This window comes from Neolamprologus multifasciatus, chromosome 18 (genome assembly GCF_963576455.1).
Source record: "Neolamprologus multifasciatus chromosome 18, fNeoMul1.2, whole genome shotgun sequence".
Taxonomy (NCBI): domain Eukaryota; kingdom Metazoa; phylum Chordata; class Actinopteri; order Cichliformes; family Cichlidae; genus Neolamprologus; species Neolamprologus multifasciatus.
The window spans coordinates 26,716,337-26,738,506 of NC_140456.1; the positions used below are offsets into that span (position 1 = coordinate 26,716,337).

The 22,170-nt window shown below is 41.5% G+C and overlaps 2 protein-coding genes across 3 annotated transcripts; one reads left to right on the top strand and one right to left on the bottom strand.

Moving 5' to 3' along the window:
* Nucleotides 1–5: 5 nt before the first annotated feature.
* pgap6 (post-glycosylphosphatidylinositol attachment to proteins 6) lies at nucleotides 6–10,630 on the top strand. The gene is made up of 13 exons (XM_085141352.1): nucleotides 6–249; nucleotides 1,708–1,891; nucleotides 1,987–2,188; nucleotides 2,749–2,876; nucleotides 2,982–3,247; nucleotides 3,588–3,934; nucleotides 4,034–4,130; nucleotides 4,708–4,822; nucleotides 5,047–5,189; nucleotides 6,978–7,156; nucleotides 7,516–7,662; nucleotides 7,771–7,887; nucleotides 7,976–10,630. Exons 1-13 carry the CDS (start codon nucleotides 183–185, stop codon nucleotides 8,297–8,299), a joined length of 2,316 nt encoding a protein of 771 aa, XP_084997478.1. The 5' UTR covers nucleotides 6–182; the 3' UTR covers nucleotides 8,300–10,630.
* A 1,244-nt stretch (nucleotides 10,631–11,874) lies between these two features.
* Nucleotides 11,875–21,698, bottom strand: rgs11 (regulator of G protein signaling 11). 2 transcript variants are annotated; one of them, XM_085141353.1, is made up of 17 exons: nucleotides 21,214–21,698; nucleotides 20,835–20,931; nucleotides 20,558–20,608; nucleotides 19,705–19,811; nucleotides 19,371–19,422; nucleotides 18,874–18,932; nucleotides 18,646–18,722; nucleotides 18,478–18,559; nucleotides 17,695–17,763; nucleotides 17,214–17,237; nucleotides 17,067–17,128; nucleotides 16,658–16,771; nucleotides 16,259–16,374; nucleotides 14,644–14,731; nucleotides 14,429–14,567; nucleotides 12,758–12,840; nucleotides 11,875–12,663 (listed from the first exon to the last, which is right to left on the bottom strand). In XM_085141353.1, exons 1-17 carry the CDS (start codon nucleotides 21,274–21,276, stop codon nucleotides 12,534–12,536), a joined length of 1,413 nt encoding a protein of 470 aa, XP_084997479.1. In that variant the 5' UTR covers nucleotides 21,277–21,698; the 3' UTR covers nucleotides 11,875–12,533. The 2 variants fall into 2 exon arrangements, with proteins under 2 accessions (XP_084997479.1, XP_084997480.1); XM_085141354.1 differs by lacking the exon at nucleotides 21,214–21,698 and having other exon boundaries at nucleotides 19,692–19,811; nucleotides 20,835–20,900.
* Nucleotides 21,699–22,170: the final 472 nt, after the last annotated feature.

Here is a 22,170-nt window from a genome sequence, read left to right on the forward strand (position 1 = left end):
ATACAAAAGCCTTACATAGTATGTGTGTGTTATCCTTTCCGATAGGAAGTAAACGCAACGTGACGTCATGTAGAGAAAACAGGAAGTGTTTCAAAACGTAGGGATGTCTTCTCGGGGAAGGTAAATTTGCAAGTGCAGGTGGATACGGAAGATGTAGCGACTCGGATAGTTGGGAAGGAAACATGAAAGTTTGGTTTCTATGTAGTCTCCTTTTCGTTGCCCTGACGGATTGGACATCAGGAGACGACGGTAAGTGTTTCGGGCAGAGGTCACTCACAAAGTCCGACGTATTAGCACTTTTGCTAGCGGTCATGGCTGGCTTGAAGTTAACTCGTGAAAACACACGAGAGACGCACTGAGCTGCCAGCGCTAGTCAGTGAGCTCACAGTATATCTATGCAACGATGATAACTGGTTATTTACCCTGGTCAAAGAAAGCACTTTGTTTCTACTGGTGTATAGACATGTTTAGCCCTCATTGTTTTTGTTTTGTTTTGTTTGTTTGTTTTTAGTCTTGTCAAGTGTCCTGTATGCATTTCCTTTCTCCCAAGAATGTAAATATGTAAATATTTCATATTGGAAATGTATAGCTATCTATATCGTGTAATTTATTTTTTATATAAGGTCAACAACGACAACGTACTCCTCACCCCACCCCAAGACACACACACTCTTAATAAACAAAAAACAAATAAACACACATATCTTGGTAGTAAGAACAGTTGTTCATGAGCTCAGAAACGTTTGTCTACTTCTCAAGATTAAAAATGTATATTTAAATATATTAATGACAAAAATAACCCAGCTAATTTAAAAGCCTTAAGCAGCATGTGACACGACTAACTGCCAATGTCTGCAGAGGGGATTAAAAATCCTAATTAAATATGAAGGCGTTTTGCTGGTTAAACTAATGACATTCAGTCAGCCAGGTGATTTATGCTAAAGTGCTGGCGCAACCTGGTTAATTTGCCTGTTTTGTTATACTGGAGGTGGTCAGAACTGCCATCAGTGCTCTATTATCAAAGCTTTCCTTGCCACTGTGCTATAGGAGTTATTAATAAGGAGTTATTAATGAGTAACACTCCATTTTCTCTACATCCCACATGTTGGCCAAGGTTCCTAAGAGAACAAAACTTATCTGTTATGATGCTACATCACTGAAGCCTGTTTACTTGCCCATGCCAGCTGTGTTTCCACACAAAAAGCATATCGTAACTGGTCTCAGAGCAGTGAAAGCTGGGCCAGTAGCAGTTAGATGCTGGTCTCCCTTAAGTTTAGAGTCAAAGACCAGAGATTTATCCATAATGTGTTATGTGCAAATGACTATAAAAAAGGCTGCTGGCCTCTCAGCTTGTCCAGTTCCAGTCACTGTTAGTGGGGAATGGGGACTCGCATAAAATGGAGACAGCTACAGTTTCCTAAGAACACAAAACAAGCGCACCTGTAATAGTTTAGTGCAGCCACAAGATGCAATGTAAAGGATGGATGCACACACATGAAGAGCTTTTTGACAGTACTGTTTGAGATGAAAGGGGAGAGATAATTATGATTGGTAGATTTTAAATATGCCTATTCTTGATTGGACGAGGGGAGCACTGCTTGCCTTGATTGTCCTGATGGAAGGCTACTTCTTTAGTGTGCGTCTCCATGTTTTGAGAGAAACTCCAAGATGATAAGGTGAAAGACTGTCTTACTATTTTTCCTGCAGATGGGCAGGTGACATTTGTGTCAGAGCTGTCATCCAAACCTGCCCAGAAATTGTCAAAGTATGGCTGGTACGGGAATGCGAGGCTGCAGAGGTTTCACATACCGGAGGAAACCGCCATCGCTCGCTGGCTCTTTTCTGTGACAAAGGGCCACAGTTTTCACTGCGGGAGGCATAATGTCACTATGTAAGCTATGAAGTTTATTAATAATGACCTTTTGAGACTCCTTATAATCTATTTTATCCCCCCTAACCTAACCTTATGTTATAACCATTTTGCAGCTATATTCGATGGGGTGCCCCTCCTGTTATAAACCCCACAGGGCAGGAGTTTCCCAATACGACACTGTGGACTCCCTGTTTGTCTCTGACTTTACCTGTAATCTCAGAGAACTCCACAACTTTTAACCTCTCTGACCCTGCCCCAGGTGATTGGTATGTTGCTGCTCACTTGCCTGAAGATGATGGCCGCATTGAACAGAAGGTTGGTATAGAGCAGCGTATGGTGCATGTTGCTGCTGCTGATGCCACAGTTAGGTTAGCCACCATTTTTCTTCCCTGATCCAGTGCATTAAAATTTCTGTGACGTTACCAGGAGTATATGGAAGAAAGAACTGGTTTAAATTTTCTTGGCTGTTTCAAATTGTCATCTAATTTTAACAATTATGTAACCTTTGTACTTGCATGAGGGTGAGGGGGGGCAGGCAGTGTACATTGTTAGTATTCTGGTCATGTTACACTAGTACTCAAAATTTCCTTTATCACTCTAACTTGATATATGGGAGCAGTTTTTTTGTTTTGTTTTTTCATGCTAAACCGGCTGAACCACGTTCTTTGGCTCTGTTCCTCCTGCAAAAGTGTTTTCTTACATTTTATCTTCAATCTCTGCATTGTGTTGGTGTGCATTAGTTTATTATTGTTCTCCTGTAATCACCTCCTCTTATTCCCTTATTCAGACTCTGAATGGCGCCTATCTGTGTAAGAAGAAGTGTGCACCACAATGTCTTTATTTATAGACCTTTGTTGTCTGTCCTTATCTGTTAGGGTTTTCCGTCCTGCTCCTATTTCTTCCAGCCTCAATTGTCAGTCAGGAGAGCAGTGGACACACCTGTTTTGCAGAGCGGCATATTCCTGACACAAACTGCAGCCCCTGACAGACCTGCACGCCTTAAGTAAGAAGTGCATGTTTTATTTCCTGTATTTCCAGTCTTTGCACATTTTTTCCTTGCATCAGTCAGAAGACCGTAAGTGAGTGTATTTTGTTCTCTTGCTCTTAGATTGTATGTTCCCGAGTTTGCCTCTTCCCTTTCGGTTTCTGTGGCTGGCTGTTCATCAGAGGAGGGAACGGAGATGGGAAACTGTTTCCTGGTCCTCAGGCTTGGCTCAGCTTCTCTGCAGCAGGGCCCAATAACAATGAACTGCTCAGGGTTCAGCTGCTCTGCAGCTCTCTCTAATCCACCTTGGGACACCTGGATACGAGTTGTTATTGAGAGCACCCGAGCCAACCGTACTGTTACCTTCAGCGTTGTCTCAAACTACACAGGTGAATACAGAAATATGTACACTGAAGTATGTACACACATTGCACCTGTGTTTGAAATCACTCTTTACTCGCTACAATATATAAACTATGCTGTGGGCCCAAAACATCCACCAGTACCTTAAGAAAAATAGTCTAAAATATGGTCACTCTCTCATTGCATCATCATGAATGAAAAGAAAAAAAGAAGCCTGTCAAAAAATAAACCCACATTTCTTTTTTTCTTCCACTTTGACAGTGAGCTCCAAATGTTTAAATAAGAAGTGTTGAATGAGTGCATGATTCCAGACACAACCTGTATTTCTGTTCTAACACATTTTCTTGTGTATCCATTTTGCTTCAGTGGGATGTAAGCCAAAAAGTCTTGGCCTCAAAGCAGATGATGAGATCTTTAAGCTCCATGGCAACAGCAGTTATAGCAACTCCTCATCATCAAGCAACAGTTCGGTGCTTGCAGACACAGGTGTCTTCAGCAATAAATCGTTTTCATGGATGTCACGGTTGCTGGGGTCGGCGTGTGTGTGGAGCATCCCTGTGCTGTATGAGGAGGTGGATGTCCTGTCACTGCGATTCACCCCCGTTGGTGGAGCCAATGTTAGCGTTACAAATACACACCCCACGCTGCTCACATACCCCCTGCACGCGCACGCCAGTGGTGGCACACTCAACCTGCAGCTCACACTCAACTCTGTGAGTAACATTGAATCGCTGTACTTGCATGGAAAGTCACAGAGTTGAGCTTCCGTGGAGATTTGCATTGATACATGCGTCTGTGTCATGTTTTTGTAGACTAACATGACATTGGGGAACAGCAGCAGTGTGGTTGCATGTCTCTCTCCCTGGACTCCAGTCCTTGAACTGAACTACTCTCAGTCGTGTCGCACAGGTACAGTAACACTGATTCAAATTCACACACATCAAACACCAGAAAACATTGCTTATGCCTAATTGATCAGAACGCTTCGATGAAGAATTGCATACAAATGTCTTAATTTTTGTAGATGGATTATAAATCAGCTGAAAAATTTTCTGTTTAAATTATTTTTACATAAAGTTCAAGTGGTTTTCTATTTCAATTCACTTTGTTATCATGGCGTATTTAGTGTAGCTTTATGGGATCTCTTAAAAATGTTTCATCCATTTGTCATAGCTGTGGCTCAGGAGGTAGAATAGGTCATCTTCCGATCAGAAGTTTGGAGGTTTGATTAAATGGTGCATGTCACTGAATCCTGAGCTACCTAAGATTCTTAGGTATAGAGGAAAAAAAGCAGTTTTGTTATTGGGTGAATGACTAAAAAGTAATTTGAGTACTGTTGAAAAGTTCTATACAATACCAGTTCTTTTATCATTCATAACAAAATCGAACACAAAAAAGGTATCAATTTCCAAATTCACAGTGGGTCTGACTTTTAGATGACAATGTGTCCTGTAGACAAAACAGTATGTTGTTGATTTGATGACAGATTTATTTGGAGGTTATGGTGTTGCTGTGAATGCCAGCGTTCCTAAAGCTGTGGTCAGGCTGCCTTTTCCTCAGTCAGCAACGTGGTACCTCACCCTGCAGCTTATATGCAACAGGTAAAACAAACACACACACATACACACTGCAGTAGCAGACTGTGTTCAGTTATTCAACTTTTCGTGCTTCAGATATTTTTGAAATGTACATTAAATATGTACCAAATCTTACATTTTAGAAGTTTGAAATTTGATGAAATGAGGTGTCATTCATTTATTCATACTTTGTGTGTGTGTAATGTATGTATAATATTACATGCATGTGTTTGTGCTTTTTCTTGCAGCAGTAACTGTGGTAACGCATCAGTGGTGTCTGTGACCCCAGAGGTGTTCCTCAGTGCCTGTGTAGAGGACTGTGGGTTATATGGTGAATGTAGACTTCTGAGATCTTACAGCTACCTGTACGCTGGATGTGTATGCAAGGCTGGTACGCCCACACACACACACACACACACACACACACACACACACACACAGTCCGTCTCCCCTAAGAAAAGGCCTTGTTAAAGTTGTAGTAGAAGCACTAAAAAAATCAATGTCTTGATGCATGTTCAGTCATCCAGGTAAGGAAATCCCAAAAAGTCGATTCTGTTCGTCTGGACGTTTTCAGTTTCGTCACTCATCCAAGTGACTTCTTCAGTCTCAGCTGACTACAGGTTTCCCCATTCTTATAAACAGTAAATTTCTTAAGGTACTGTTTTTCAGCAATTCAGTTTTGAGCAATTTGACTGAAAATCCTCCAGAAAGCACAGAGCCAGCTGCTCAATGAATGGGTGAGACAAACAAATTTTTACCATTGATGTGCTAAAATCAACAGAAGAGCAGATCCGATAGAGATTTGCAATGCTTCTAGATAAGAAAATCCTTCAAAAGGTGTTTGAATTCACCGACAGCATGAAAAGTCTAAGACCAGGCAACAAAGGACGTTTGACCTTTTTGTTGTGTGTCGGAAACCAGAGCAAAATACGGAGAGTGTCCTCAGTGGCCAGAAGAGAGGAGGACGCCACACTGAGGATGTGGACAAGTGGGTGAAAAAATTTGTCTGACAGACAACTCATTCAAGCAGAGAAAAACATGCTTCCAAAAGGGTTGAACTTTTGCTGTGATGCAGAGAGAAATCCCGCTAGTGGACTGATCACAGCCATTCTAAACAACAACACTGCAGACGTGGAAGCAGAGCAGCTACCGACTAAAGTTTTGGCTGGTCTCAGCAACGCAAATCCCCCACCATCCAAAATCAGCACAGAGGAGAGGAAGGCACTCATATCGCTTAGTAATGACATCAACAACATCATCGTCTCAAGGGTAGGTGGACAGTTTTGCTAAAGCAGAAAGACTATCGTGAGAAAATACTGTCACTGCTCACTGAAGCAGTGGAGGTAATTCATAAGTGATTACAGGATGACCCCAACCTCAGCAACAGGACCACTCTCAGCACCGACCACGTGTGTTTGCTTTTGTAACTGTGTTTTAATTCCACCTATTTCACATATAAGAGTCAGTACTACAGGTAGAAACATGGGTGTGCCATAGGTTCCCCAGTTTCACCCACTGTGGCCAACTTTTACATGGAAGAAGTGGAAAAGAGGGCTTTGTTATCCTACCCTGGAACACCACCAAGTCATTGGTTCAGGTATGTGGATGACACCTTAAGATGTGCCACAATTCACAGATCACATTAACTCGGTGGACCAACACATCAAATTCACCAGGGAGGATATGAAAGTGGCAGGTTAGCCTTCTTAGGCTGTGAGATTTCATTGGGGACATTTAAAAGTTGATGTAAACCTACGCATATGGATCAGCATTTAATGTTTGACTCTCATCATCCACTGGAGCATAAACTGGCTGTCATTAGGATGCAACAACACAGACCCAACACCATCCCCACAGATACAGCGGCCAGGGAAGTAGAAGAACATTGTCACTGAATAGTGGTTGTTGATCTATGGTCGTGATCATTTGTATATAAGTGATCCAGAAACTGACCTCACAGCCCGTTGTTCATCGGTGGTGTTAGTCTCAGTCATTGTGCAAATGTAGTGTGTATAAGGGTGTGGAAACCTGCAGTCAGCTCAGACTGAAGAAGTCACTTGGATGAGTGAACAGAATCAACTTGTGTCACTGCAGCTTATATTTCACTAATATTAAAATATTTCGAGATGTCCTTAAAAAATTACAGTCATGCATTTATTTATTTTCACTTTGTGTGCAGGTTGGAGTGGTTGGGGCTGCACAGATGATTCAACAGCTCAGTCGTATAGTCACCAGTTGTTAGCAACTCTGTTGCTCACGCTCAGCAACTTGGCTTTCCTGCCTGCCATCGTGGTTGCAGTCAAACACGGTTACATCACCGAGGCCTCTGTCTACCTCTTCAGCATGTTTTTCTCCACGGTAAAACATTCAGGAACATGCATGTACCTTTTTATACATGTAGACATACTTACGAGTGTGTTTCTGATACATAAATAGGTTTAAGAGTCGATTGTTATGGCGTGGATTTTGTTTAAGAGAGGAGACGGTGAGCTTTCCTGTTTCTGCACTATTACACATTGAACTTTTATAGCTTTAATATCATTTTGGCATAGTTTGTAGGTGGTACTGAGATATTCAGTAAACTTGTCACCAATAAAGATGATACAAAAATAGTAATAAAAAAACAAGATGAGCACCAGCAAATAATACTAATCTTAGTTTAAGCGTTGATATCTGCCCTTACTGTCATTTTTTTCCCTCTTCCCTCTTGTTTGTAGTTCTACCATGCTTGTGACCAGCCGGGCATTGCAGTAATGTGTATAATGGAGTATAATACTCTGCAGTACTGTGACTTCCTAGGATCCATCTGCTCCTTCTGGGTCACCATCCTGTGCATGGCTCGCATCAGAAACGCATTCAAATATGTAAGATGCTGATTCCTGCCTCTTCTTTCATACTGTTGACACACTCTGCTAAGGATTGGCGTATTATAAAAGGCTGTGTGGGTTTTTCTCGCCCGTTTGTGTGTGTAGACTCTGTTCATGCTCGGGACTCTACTGATAGCCATGTCAATGCAACTAGACCGCACGGGCCTGTGGAACCTGCTGGGCCCCATCCTCTGTGCCATACTGATCATGGTCATTGCCTGGGTAAGAGATGCATTTTCCATCTGTTGCAGATGTTGATTATATTTTGGACAGTAATAAAACTATTTTTCCTCTTCTTTTCTTTTTACAGGTGCGCAAAGGGGTCCATCGACGGCATTGTTACCCGCCCTCTTGGAGGCGTTGGGTCTTCTACCTGATCCCCGGGGTGTTGTGCGCCTTAATCGGCCTGTGTTTGTACACTTTTGCTGAGACGGAGGACAACTACTATTACACACACTCGCTGTGGCACATCCTGGTGGCGAGCTGCGTTGTGTTACTGCTGCCACCAAAGAAGAAAAACAGGGAGAAGTTTGGCTGGAGCAGTGGCTGGAGCCTGAACTGGAGCTGGAGACCCCGGGTTTGTGGATACACTCTCTGTGAAGGCAGCAAAGACGAACTCTACACTGTCACATAGTAGGTCAGGAGATGCTATGTCTAGGTAGTGGCTGTTTGACACCCTTAGACTTACACGAGCATCTGATCCCTGCTGGTGTTGACATTTTACAAAAAAGTTTCCAAGTAATGTATTTTAAAAATCAAAGTGGACCTATATTCTCTTGGGTCCGCAGGTTTCTTATTCATAATTGCATTAAATTAAGTCTTAAACAAAACATGCACAAACACATTTGAAACCTCCACAGTGGACTATTTGATCAGCGGTTCATTGCACCAGCTTAATGTAGGGTTGAGCAACAAAACCTTAGACTTTGTGCCCAGGAGTTTATGTGCTTTGCGTATATTTCACTAGTGTAGGACATTAATGTTTTAAATATTTATAAAGAATTCTTTTAAGTCTTTATATTTAGTCTATTGACACGACTATGTTTAGATCCATTCGACACATGCTTGATCTTTAACTAACAGGTCGTTTTAATACTAGCTTTTTTTCAGGGCTGCTACGCTCTATTGTGCAGTCGTCCAAGTGCAATGCGCAAGAAGACAAATTTATTAGACCATTTAAAACAAAACAACACCTTTGCCAAAGTCTGCTTATTATATTTCACATGCCTTAATGTTCAATTCAGTCTCCTAAAGGGTGTTGGACTCACAATTGACAGTTTTATAGTATCAAAATGACCACAGCTAAAACCACAGGTAACAGCATCTTTTCATTTGCCCGTTCTTCTTTCTAGCACCTACACTACCCACAATGCAATGCAACACTTGCACAGTCAGTTGTCCCAGGAAAGAGATTGTCTTTGACTCCATACACAAATATATAATATGGTACTGTAAACAAACTTTAATGTATAAAGTCACTGTCTTGACCCTTATCGGGGTTGCCGTCACCCCGACAGACTTTGAGTTAGATGATATAAACAGGTGGGGAAATGTAAGTGTAAAGCAGTGTAGTAAATGTTAGCATTGTAGCTTTACATCACTATATCTGAATGTTCAAATGTGTAACGTGTATCTGAACATTTCTACCCTTAAGGATGTTTATAGCCGAGTGTGTTATTTTTGTGAACTAATGAAAAAGATTTGCGCACAACTTTGTAGTTGCACACATGTTTGAGTTTACACAGAACTCATCTCCTAATGAATCTACCAGTTTAAGCTTAGATTATAAAGTGATATAAACGGAGAGCAGACCACACTGTCATTTTTAGTGCTTGCTGAAGCCTCACTGTAACTACGGTAACAGCACAGAAGACACCTTTTTATTCTTTTATCGTTGCTCGCATATTTTTCTGACAGGTGCACATTGCAAAACAATGATGTCAGACTTTTGGCAGTGGAACTTTTCCACACCAGTCACATGGCTGACACTGTTTGCTATTCTGTTTCTAAAAACTATTCACAGTGATAATAAAACAGCTTTACTGATGCTAAAATCCTGTGTAGGTTTACATAGTTCCCCTCAGACGATATGTCAAAATCAGTAAGAAAATTGGTAAAGGATGTCGCCTACAAGCAAACCTGACAATGGGATTGGTTCACTAACAAATGCACCTTTTATTGGAAGTTATCCATGCAAGTCTTTCTTTGTTTACCGATCTGCTTGCTGATACAAAAAAGGTCTCACATGTAAATGTTTTACACATTCAGATACGGTAATACACAGCCAGCGTACTTAGGGCCCCGTTTTGTTTCCATATTCCGTTTGATTTCCATAATCATTGCTGAACTAAGTAATGCCGTGTCCTTCTTTTAAACTCTAATTCCGTTAAATTCTACTCCAAAACCACTTCCTGTATTCACCTGATGCACCTTATGATTAGATGCAATGTATATAGCTACTGATATTACATAGCAGAGCAATCCAGTGTTCATAGTGTGCAAAGTGGAACTCATTGAATGTATATTCAGAATTGAGTCTTGTGCCTCTTTGTGTACTTTGTATGCCTGAATGTGTGTTTTGTCTCTTCTACGAATAAGGCTGCTGAATACTTTCCATACTGTTTTATGTAAGATGTACACACTACTTTACACATTGTCTAGTTTGTTGCATACTGTAAGGGTTTTGCACTTGGTTTAAATTGAATGTTTCCGACTAACACTCTTGCATTCCCTTACTTTTATTGTTGTAATGCTCTTTTTCTCTCATGTATTAGCGCGAATCACATTGTTGACTAAGTAGGAGGATGAATAGGATTTCTTCAATCGCAACACACTGTTGCTCTCTTAATGTGTAAACATGGAAAAAATGTAATGTTCGGCATCAGAAGTGATTTTATTTCCCTGTACTGTTAGTCTGTCAAAAACCCAAACCTACCAAAAATAAATCCATGTGTAAAGAACATAATTTCATTTGTTGTCAATGCTTTTTATGTGGCTGTTCTTTTCTATTCCTAAGGCGAAGACACTCCATCGCCAGCACTTATACTTGGATAGCAGAGAGGGGATGGGGAACAGAGGGAAGCAGATTATCCTAATCCTCTAAAATGCTGAAAGTGTGTGTGTGTGTGTGTGTGAGAGAGAGAGAAAAAGTATTTCCCCCTTTCCATAAATAGCTTCCCTCCATTAGTAAAATTGATGGTCCTGCAAAGCTTAGAGATCACAACATTAAGCTGAACTGCTTTGGTGTGGTTAGCGTGCGTGTAGACCTACCTCAGAAAAAAGTGTGAAGAATTTAAAAGCCTGTTTTTGGTTGTTTCTTTTTTTGTTAACACGTTGTTGCTGTTGAGTTGCACTTCAGAAACTCTGGAATCTACACTTTCTGTAATATATAAACTTTTTTCTCTGTAATCCTGAAAACTTTGGAGGCTTGGTTCAGATCTATAGAGCTGAATGAAGCTTTCACAGGCTGAAAGAAACCCTACAGTCACACTACAGATAACCTTGGTTATGCACAACACAAAGAAAATTATTGCAACTGTGTGTTTGTGATTTTGTTGCCCATGAAATGGTTCCTTCAGAGTTGGGGACCAGGTCTGTGACCACTTACAGTTAGTTGGCGTCTTTTGGTGCATTGAGACAGTAATGAGACAAAGCCAGTCTATCAGTCTGCAGCCGAACTGGGCAACTGCATGCAATCTGCAATACTACATTGATTATTATTGATAAATGTGCAAAAACCAATAATAACCACAAAATAGCTTCAGTGCTTGAAATGCAAGCATTTGGCATCAAGACGAGTTGAGTCCTGTATATCGGACTAGTTCCACTCATCAGTGCAGACTGACCTGAAAGTGATTGGAGTCAGCCTGAGTCAGACTACGATTGTTTGCAGGGTCTTAAGGTGTAGATTTTATTTCACACATTACTTTCACATCTTCAGACTTCAGATAAAATGTTCTGAGAAGGAAAAGGGTGCTCACAGCTCAGGGATCACACCTGCCACAAAGGATCACAGGCTGTAGTTTTTCCAGGAAACTTGAAAACGTGTTGCTTTGGTCACATGCAGCCAGTAGAGGGAGCCAGCACAGAACGGTTATAATTATAAGGAAGTAGAAGCAACAGAAGTGTTACAATAAATAATGTGAATAATGAGCCTTTTAAAGCTCCTGCAGGTAGCCATAGGAAGGGTTAAATGACCAAAGGTACAAATTTCAGTTGGAACGTTTGTTTATTAATTTTTTTACTTTACTTTTTTCTGGTGATTTAAAAACTTAAACCATGAAATCGATTAGCAGTGTGTGGTAGAAAGAGAGGAAGGAAAAGGTGCTCTAAAACCTGGTCGCTGATCCACACACTCACAGGTACTCACAGCATGCAGGGCTGAGGCTGTAGCACCACTCTAACTGCTGTTGTGACATTTTATTGAGTTGAGAGCAGAGAAAAGTGAACGGCAACGACAAACGCAATGTGCAGCTCCAACTGCACAAGCAAACTGCCCAACAATCACAGTCACACTGAGGCAGATCTCTGAAGAAATATCATGTTACCGACGCCTTTACCTAAACCGGCTCAGGATTCTATAGAAAAAGAACACTTGATATGGGGATCATAGGAAAAACTATTCAGCACACTGTGATGGGATGAGGATGCAACAATAAAGGGTGTAGAAAAAGCTCTTCTCTGTGGTTCACTGGTTGTCCTTCAGTGGCATGCTGCTCAGGTGTGCCATGACACCTGTTTCTCAAAGCTCTAGTGATGTTGCTGCGGCGTACGAGAAGCTCTGTTTGACTTTAAAGAAAAAACTCAGACAACAGAGAGTAAAGTGACCGAGTCGCTCTCTTTTTTGGGTTCTTTTTTTTTGGCCTGGATCAGAAATGCGAGCCAGCTGCAGAGTTGGCACCTGCCCCCTTGGCAAGGCCTTCTTCCTCTGCTGCCTGGGTGGCAGTCTGAGCAGGGGAGGGGCTAGAGTGCCTCTGGCGTCTCATGAAGGGGAACACGCTGACGGGAAGGAGAAAAGGAAAATGCGCTCATTAAATGCATGCTTAAATATGGATAGAGGGGAAAAAAAGTAGGATGAGTATAAAAATGTCACCTTTTCTTGGTTTCCTGGGGGACGATGGCTTTGGCCAGCATGTTCTTGTACAGGTCAGACTTGAGATACCTTGGATAGGAGTCCTGGAAACAGACACACATGCACAAAAAGAAGCTTTTAGCTCATGGGAAAGAAAAGATGGACTTCCACATGAGTCAAAAAAGTATGTTTTTTGTTTAAATCTGATGTTCAGAAACAGGAAAAGGCAAGTCACACATTTATTGTACCCAACCAAAGATTTAGAGAGCGAAAAGTAGAAAAATAAAAATTGCTTTCTGGCTTCTTTTTAATGCGTTAATTTACTTTCCTGCTGAGGGTAAGAAGGAAAGATCAATACACTCTCATATGTCATGCAATATGAAGCTGGAGCAAAGCGGTATCCAGCTTAGCTTTGCATAAATACTAAATACACAATGAAACAGCTTGGCTCTGACCAAAGCTGAAGCAGCACTTCTAAAGCTCACTGGTATGAAACTGATATTGATCCTCTCGTCTGACAAGGAAGCAAATGAGCTTTTTTTCCCAAGCTGTATTCCTGTAAAGCAGGACTCACCTAAAAGCACCATTACAATCTAAAAAACAGACTGTGCATACAGTAATGTGCAAAAATCTTGAGCCACCCCTAATTTTTTTTAGATTTAGATAGTATGTAAGGCAGAAAACAGACAATTCTAACAGGCTTGAAAGTCATTCTTTGGTATGTCCACCTTTAATCTCCAACACCGTCTGAACTTTGGGGAGACCAGTCCATGCAGTTTGTGTTTTTCTATGCAAGTGTAATTTTGCTGCATTTGGGATCATTGTCACGCTGAAAAATGGAGTCATTGCCAATTAGCTGCTTTCCATGTGGTATTGTAAGTTGAATCAAATATTGTGCATAAAAGTATTTGAAAATTAAGTTTTCACTGATTTTTAGTTCAGTTTGTGTGTCATTTAGCAAAGCTCAGCCTTTTGAGGCTTATTGACAACCAGGCTTGTGCTGAAAAGGCTCCAGCGAATAGTAAATGATCGACTACATGACCAGATGCATCTCTCAGAAACTGTGTTGGGTCTTTGCGGGATTTTTTTCCTACTCCTCAGGGGCATGGCTTTCACATACTGTTCATCTGCTGTAGATGCAACAATTTAGACCAATTTAAAACAGGTTCTTTGCTAAGTTGTCTGTCATGTGTATAAACACTAGTTCATTGCTTGAGAAATTGCCTTTGTGATGCTTGAGTGATTCACAGGTCAGTGTGAAGCAGCTTAACAAACAAACAACATTTCTCAGAAAATGGTCAGGTACAAGGACTAGATTGAAAATAAGTAAGAAGCAAGCCAATGTCCAAAGAAAACCCCTGCAAGACCTTCAGAAAGCCTAGAAGAACAATTGATGAAGACCGCTTTAAAAAATGACAAGAGTCTGGCTCCTTAGAAGCTAAGTATAAAGAAATGGCTCAAGACTTTTGCACATGACTTTATAACATTGCATAATTTTATTATAATTTGTGGGACAAAGGAGAGAGATACCGTTTAATAAATACAGAAAACCCACGTCAGGTGAAAAAGTATGAGAAGGATATGTGTTCCTTATTCATGGCTCGCGCTTGCTTATAATGCATTTTTTATGGTTAATGGTAAGTGCTGTTACATAAAGGTACAGTGTGTGGGTGGGTGAGTCAGAGGTCAGACCTTCTTCATGAGGAAGTAAATGTGCATCTGCGCGTCGTCCATCACAAAGCGATGCGGCCGTTTGATCCCCTCTAAGGTTTTATCCATCGTCTTGCTGTCGATGTTGACCCAGCGGGCCGCTCCAGGAGCCAGGAAATTCCTGGGTTACATAAAAGATGAGGTGCTCATCTTATGAATATGTAACACATGCATGTGCGGCATGGCTGTCCACTTACTTGTAGATGTCTTCCACTTTCTCTACGATTTTGGAGCTTTCTCCGTGTCTGACATCCTCACACGCCTGCCAGAAATACAGGTTCTCCGCTGAGAGCGGAGAGACACGCGGTGAGGAGCTGCGTGTGTGGTAAAACAACACTGATGCAGGAAAATGTGACACATGGCAAGAGCCTTTTTATAGCTGTGGAAAGAGTTCATACTGTACACATGCATGGGTGAGCAAATCCCTCTCCTGTGTTTTGCTCATGCCTCCCTCTTCGCCACATCTCACTCTTAAATGTGGCCCTTCCTCTCCTCCATTCGTGTACCTTTAAACTTTGCCACGTCTGTTTGTGACCTTTTCTGTATTTGAATTCTTCTTCTAATGATTTAAAAGATTGTTTTAATTGATTGCTGCGCAGCGCTTCAGCCCACGTCTCTGGTGTTTATACAGGACACATAAATATATTGAATCTCTTTTTCCACTGTCTCGTCTTTTCCACCTCTCACCGCCGGGACTGGAAAATATCATTAGGAGAGATAATCAAATTCGGAATAAAGCTGATGTGAAAAACAATTAAATAGATTTTCCATGTGTAATATTGTAACAATCTATACTATATTCCTCGTATTTCACGCATATTTTACACCTGTTATGCTCATTTCCAGCTGCAGTTACAGCCTCGACAGGGACGTGGCTGAAGACAGGGTATGGGAGGACACCTCTGGTGCCTGCCAACATTGTGTTGTATTGATGCAAACATGAACTGAAAGTGCAGGTGGATACAGACATTCAGACCTGCTTTACTGGGAAAATGGTTATGGATCACTTTAAACACAGCTATGCAGACACAAAGTTTTGCAGTTTTGCCTCTGCAAACCACCAAAGTGCCAGGTCTGCATTGCTCAGACAGGATTTAATGATGTCCACGGGTTTAAGACTTCAGGCGGTCACTGACTAAATCCATGTAATAAAAACAATCCGTCTATTCTCTTCTACTTATCTTTGTCAGGGCCACAGAGGAGCTGGAGCCTAACCCAGCTACCGCAGTGCCAGAGGCAGAGTACACCCTGGACAGGTCGCCAGTCTGTCGCAGGGCTAACTCATAGAGAGAGACAACCATTCACACCTATGAACCAAACCCCACTAACGGCATGTCTTTGGACTGTGGGAGGAAGCCCGAGTACCAGGAGAGAACCCACGCAAACACAGGAAGAACATCCACAACAACTCCACACAGAAAGGCCCTGGCCTGAGGGTGGACAGTGCTAATCACCGCACCACCGTGCCGCCCTACAAAAACAATCCTCATATTTACAATTATTTTTGTTCGTACAAATTATTTTGAGCCTCTGAAAATGAGGGCTAATGTTTAAAAATAATTTTTGTTAAACTCCTTGAATTAAAGCTGAAAGTCTACACTTCACTCACTATTGAGTGTTTCATTTTAAATTCACCATTGTGGTGCACAGAGGGGAAAAAACTACAAAGTCCAAGAAATTATGGACCACAACAGTGATAGTGAACATAATAATATGAATGGTATAACAAGTGCAGTTTGTTTTTTTTATCCTCCAGTATTCAAAGCTGAATGCTCCATATTTGTAATGGGTTCCCTCACTCCTGTTTCTCACCACTGAATTCCTTCTCCAGGTAGGTCATGAACTCCCTCCTCCCCATGGCATCGTTGAGGAGCTCCATGAAGCTGAAGCTCCAGCGTTCTACTCGTAGACGCGTCGGGACCGGCACTCTGCTCAAGAAACGCACGAAAAACAGAAATGTTACGCTGGATGTAGGATGCTGAGCTCATTTGTAATGTAACACGCTGATGTTTCTGTAGCGCTTTCATAGTCTCAATAACTACTTAGTGTTAAATAAGTGTAAAGTGTCTTAGTGTAAAATAAGGAAAAGAATGATAAGTTCAGTACTTCAACTGTGAGAAAATATATATGATCTACCACGCTGCTACATGACTCGATGATGTGTGGAGTACTGTACTGTGTGGACTGGTTATTATCTCTGCATTGTCTCACATTTCTGCGTTCATCGTCCAGTGCGCGGTGTCATCAGAGATCCAGGGGTTACTGGGTAGGCAGCCTTGCATAATGGGATCGTGGTTCAGGTACTGCTCGCTGTATTTCAGAAAACTGCACATCCACGCACAAGTGCAGTGGCATGCGCGCACACAAGAACACACATGCACGCACACACACACACACACAGTATTATTGTATTAGTCCTGCAGATCATAAGAGTTAATGGCCACTAATTCCAACTCGCCCCGGGAAGCATCCATTAGTGGCGCTTCTAGAGGGAGCACTAAGCTTTATGTGCATGTGTGTGCATACTAGAAGACGCCGAGTTTGACCCGGGCAATCAGACGTCTATTATGTGTGTATCTGTGCGTGTCTGCATGTGAGCCTTTAGCAAACTGACACATACCCTTCTAGGCAGATGGATGATTTTACACGGTTTCTTCCAAGAGCCTTTCTACAGGCTTCAATCTGCAAACAAAGGCAGGAGGAAGAACCTTGTATGTGCTCTATACACTCTTAATCTGATGGCATCTGAATTACATGCTGTACTTACCTCTCTTTTGTAGTAGTCACTGTTCTAGTTCTGTAAAGAGTAACACAGGGTCATCGTGTGAGGTCACACATTAAACCTTTATATAATGTATGTTACAGTTATAGAAACATATACATTTGAGGATAGCTGCCTTGTGACCAAATGTGTCACAGACACACAAACAGTAGCATTAAATATATAATTTTACAAACAATGACAGCCTAGTATGAGATTACAGACTAACATACTGAATTAGATTTCCCACAACAGACACGACTGACTCTACCCTGTCATCTCAGGTCCTCGACTTTTTAACCTTGATTTATAATCATGATTATTATAATCATTCCTAATACACTGCAGGTCTGCAGATAAACTTACTTTCAAATGATCCCAGTAGCAAGAAAGAACAAAAGGAGGCGATTAAACACAGAGTGAAAAGTTATATCGTTATTGCATTTTTTAAAAGCAGGAAGTAGAGAAATACAATGAAGTCACTGACCAGTGTGACTCTGCAGCTGAAGTTATTTGGTCGCTCCAAGCCTGTGTCCAACACATTATTAACCCCAGGCTGTAAAAAAAGAAGAAAAACAAAAAATAACATATGAGCACACAAAGTAAAATCTAAGTACAGTGTATTTGATGCATGTGTCTATACAATATCTGTGTGTGTGGGTGTGTGTCTGATGAGATGCGTGTGAGCGAGCACTTAGCCTCCCTAGAAGTTTCCACTCCACTAGCTCTGATTTTTAGTCCCAGGTTTCTTTCTTTTTCTCCAAGCACTCGTCCCTAATTCATAAGGTCGAGGCAGGATGGAGTCCGTCCTCCAAAACCGTTGTCCTCTTATTCACCCGCCTCCCATTACCCCTTTCATCTTCCCCTCCCCTCTTTCCCGCGGCATGCACACGCACGTGAACGCTTTTTCCTTCCCCTTTGGTACTTCTCTCTGCCTGCCTGCCTCTATCTAAGAAAAAACCAAACAAAGCTGGTGTTCAGCTAACAAACAGATGTGGAATATGATGACGGTTTTTTTCTTGCTCTCTTTGTTTGTCCCTCTGTTGCTCTCACTCTCTCTATGTCAACTGAGGCTCTCACCGGATAGGTTAAATATTTCATGCAGAAGGGAAAAGGGACTGTGGGTGAACTTTTGTGGGACTGCTGTCTCCTTTTATGCTGGGATACAGCTTTAATAGTTGCCATGTATAGAGATGATCATGTAGTTGTGCTGTAGCATAGCATGTACAGCACAGTACAGTTGAATACAGTACAGTGTTATTGAGCGTACCGGGGGTCTGTTGATGAGCCAGTAAGCCTGCTCCTGACACTCCAGAACAATGCGGTCAGCCTTCCGCCTCTGTTTAGACGCTCTGAACATAAATCACAAGGTTAGTTCGTGCACGCTGGTAAACGCACATGTGTGTGTGTGTGTGTGCATGTTTGCAACAAAGTGCACCTGAGTTGCTCTCTGGCTTGCATCACAACAAAGTCCCAGGTGTGGTTGATTCTCTTGTGCAACAGACTGTACCTTTCCTAAAAAAGGAAAAGGAAAAGAGGGAGGAGAGGAGGAATGGTGACACAGACTTCTTGGCCAACATTTTCCTGCTGCACACAAACAAACACACACACACACTTTCTCTGACATTTAGATGTACAGACATGCATACCCACATGATTTCCTCACCTTCTCATATTCCATCAGTTCGCCTTGTTTTCTTATATTCTTTTTAGCCAGATAGATTGCTGTTGGGATATAAGAAAGAAAACAAAGAGAAAGAGGTGAAATCAGAGGTCCAAAGACCTGTACCTGTGTTTATTAGATGTTATAAAGGCTCCTTTCTGCCTTCAGCTGCTCACTTATTCACATGGGTCTTCACAGCCGGTAGCTCCGTATATTTGATTTGGGATTTTTATTTCCTGGGTCTCCTCCTGGTCTCAAACTGGGGTTCTCTTATGTGTCAGATGAATGTATAAACCACTAAAGTATAAAAACTCTTAGTCGTGTAGGATTTTTTTCGCAAAGTGTTTCATGTAAATAATTTTTAAAAAGAGTGAAAAAGACAGGAATCGTAGGATATATGTTAAAAAAAGAGCTTACATGTTCGTAATCATGATTATATAATGTTTTATATATGACATCGTCCTTCAGAGATCACATGTATATTTAGAGTTTTTTCTTACCATAGTCCAGCTCTGACGCGGGCCACCTGGTACTAGTCCAGAAATAAGGAGTCTGTAAAAAACACACACACAAAAAAAAACTAAGTAACTAAAAGCAACATTTTTCTTCTTCCTTTTTATTTTTTTTTTCTTGACTGAAACTGATGTTGAAGCAGTTGATGAAAAAGCAGCAGGCTAGCAGATGGATGAGGGATTAGAAAGTGGGCTAATGGAGTGAGAGTGAAAATGGGAGATGGGCACTAATAGAGAGAAGGTGATGTTTTACTGAAAGATTGATGGAGGAAGGGCCAGGGTTGTAGAAAGTAGGCAGAATGGACATACTGAGCGGCCTGACCTGGAAGCGGTAGGGTGACTCATCGGGCCGTAGCACAAGGCACCTCGGCTCTTTGAGGGGGTAAATATATCCATATTTCACCAGCATGTTGCCAAGGTGCAGAGACTCTGTCGAACACCACAGAAGAAGACTCTCAAACATCTCACCAGATTGTTATTCAGGTTTTTTATTTATCACCGTGTCATGTCTGATGGCACCTGAGAGGGGACGCTGATTTCATTAGGACTAAAGCTTTTAGACTGAACTGACTAAGTAGCTGTGACTGGAAAAGAGCTGTTGGCACTGCACTTTTCTTTATCAAACATACGAGCATTGTCAACCATCTCTCATAAATCAAGGCTTTGCTCCAGCGATGGAACGCCTCATCAATCTTCAGTCTCTCCTCATTTGTTAAAGAGCCCTACTTTTTTGAGTGACAGCTCCCAAAAAAAGCCGTGGGATGCTTTTTAATCAGCTTCTACCACTCTCTCTTTCTGTCTCTCTCTGCCTGACTCCACTCTTTTCTTTCCTGCTGCTCGGAAGCAAAAGGGACCAGCGGGCTACTTTTTTCCCCCTCAACGTCTAATTTAGTTGAAAATCTCCTGAGGTGAAGATCTCTTTTGGGACACTAATCAAACTCAGATCATCAGGTGAGTTAATCAGACCCAGCCCCATAGGGGCTAACCCCATTCCTGTTTACTGGAAACATCCTTCCCTACGATGCACACTCAAATAACTACCTACCGCATCAGGCACCATATCCTGGCAACACACCAACGACACACAACATGCCGCTCACACAGAGACAGGAGAAAAACAGCAGATACGTAACAGTCAATCATCAAGCGCACATTGTATGCATCTGTACACCTACCCTCCTCGCTGATTCTGTATTTGTGTGTCAACCAGGCAATTATATCATGGCCTGTAAAAGAATGGAAAGAAACAAGAGGGGAAGTGAGGAAAGAAGTTCCTCTCCAATCTTGGAAAAGTACACGGGATTCTCAAAAAAATGAATGCTGAATTATGTATGACTGCTGGGACAAAGTCAAGCTGCAATGTACCTGTCCACCCAAGCGCACTGATTCTAATGCATACTGACACAAGGTGCATACACACACACACACACACACACACACACACACACACACCTGTCATGGCGTGTGGAATGACAGTTATAAGAAGCCTCTGGTTTCTCATCTTCATGCCCATGTCAGGGTCCTGCATGGCCACTATCACTTTCTCCATCTGCAAGGGAGACACACACACACACACACACACACACACACACACACACACACACACACAGACACACACACATATGTAAACATGCAGCTGGGCAACAAGAATTGGACCACTACACGAATAATAATAATAACAACAACAACAATAATAATAATAATTTTACATTAATTTGTTTTTCTTCTTTAATCTAATGAAATGTGTTGGATTTGTTCAGCGCTGGATTTCCAGGATATTCTGTGACAATAAATAAATACAACCAAAGAGAACGTGATCAAGCAGTCTTACCTTTCGAAAGCATGCCATTTGCTCCCGATGACACCCTCCTTTAGCCAGGGTGTTGATGGTCATCTTGCGGGATGCTTGGGATCACTCGACGGGACGGCAAAGTGCAAAAGCAAAGCGCTACCGGGAGAGCGAGAGAGAGAGAGAGAGAAGAGAGAGCGAGAGGAGAGAGAGGGAGAGAGATGGAAACATCAGGCTGTCCAGTGCCTGCCGGGCGCGCGCGCGGCTGTGTAGATTAGAGAGGATTACATGTCAAATAAATTTTTACTCAAGAGTTTTGGCACAAAAGAGGCAACTAGCTTTTCTCTGTTTCTTTTTACAGATAGGCTATATGTCGAACTGAAAATGAAAAAATATAGCTGTATACGAAATGTAGGCCTTACCAAAGCGTAAGTCAAGTTCTCTCGCTGTTATTTGAATATTGACATATATTTTTTAAAAAAAGTTTTATATTTGCAGAGAGCGTTTGGCTTGTGTACTGACCTGATAAGGGTAATAAAGATAAAGACACATGTTAGAACGTGTGCTGTGAGCTAAATAGCTAAAAGGTTGAATAAAACATGACAGGTTGCTGAAATGTATTGAACTGATTACATTAGTCAATAAATAGATGAATAAGCAAGCAACCTTAGTATTTTTTTCATTTTATGCCATTAAAAACAATAAACTGGCCCCGAATGTATGAGCTAAGAAATACATTTGCTGTTAAACAAATTTTCGTAACAAAAATTCTTAAAGATGCTTTCTCCGCTTACACATATTAGCATATCAGCAATTACAGTCATTTCGAAATGAACTGGTATTTTGTATCTTAAAATATCTATGACAGCAAACACTGGTGCTTAATCATTTATGTAGATTAAAATGGTTAAATGTTTTAATGAGGATGTATTATATATCCTTAGATATCCGTAGATGTGATTTTGTCATCTTATATATATATATATATATATATATATA

What these genes read in the sequence shown, in the direction of transcription:
- pgap6 (XM_085141352.1), top strand. Translation starts at nt 183, where the DNA reads ATGAAAGTTTGGTTTCTATGTAGTCTCCTTTTCGTTGCCCTGACGGAT. An exon ending in TGCAGCTCACACTCAACTCT is followed by an intron (nt 3,935 to 4,033) that starts GTGAGTAACATT and finishes ATGTTTTTGTAG; the next exon opens with ACTAACATGACATTGGGGAA. An exon ending in TCAGAAACGCATTCAAATAT is followed by an intron (nt 7,663 to 7,770) that starts GTAAGATGCTGA and finishes TTGTGTGTGTAG; the next exon opens with ACTCTGTTCATGCTCGGGAC.
- rgs11 (XM_085141353.1), bottom strand. Translation starts at nt 21,276, where the DNA reads ATGACCATCAACACCCTGGCTAAAGGAGGGTGTCATCGGGAGCAAATG. An exon ending in CATTCCACACGCCATGACAG is followed by an intron (nt 20,609 to 20,834) that starts GTGTGTGTGTGT and finishes ATTCTTTTACAG; the next exon opens with GCCATGATATAATTGCCTGG. An exon ending in CCTGGAGAAGGAATTCAGTG is followed by an intron (nt 14,732 to 16,258) that starts GTGAGAAACAGG and finishes CTCCGCTCTCAG; the next exon opens with CGGAGAACCTGTATTTCTGG.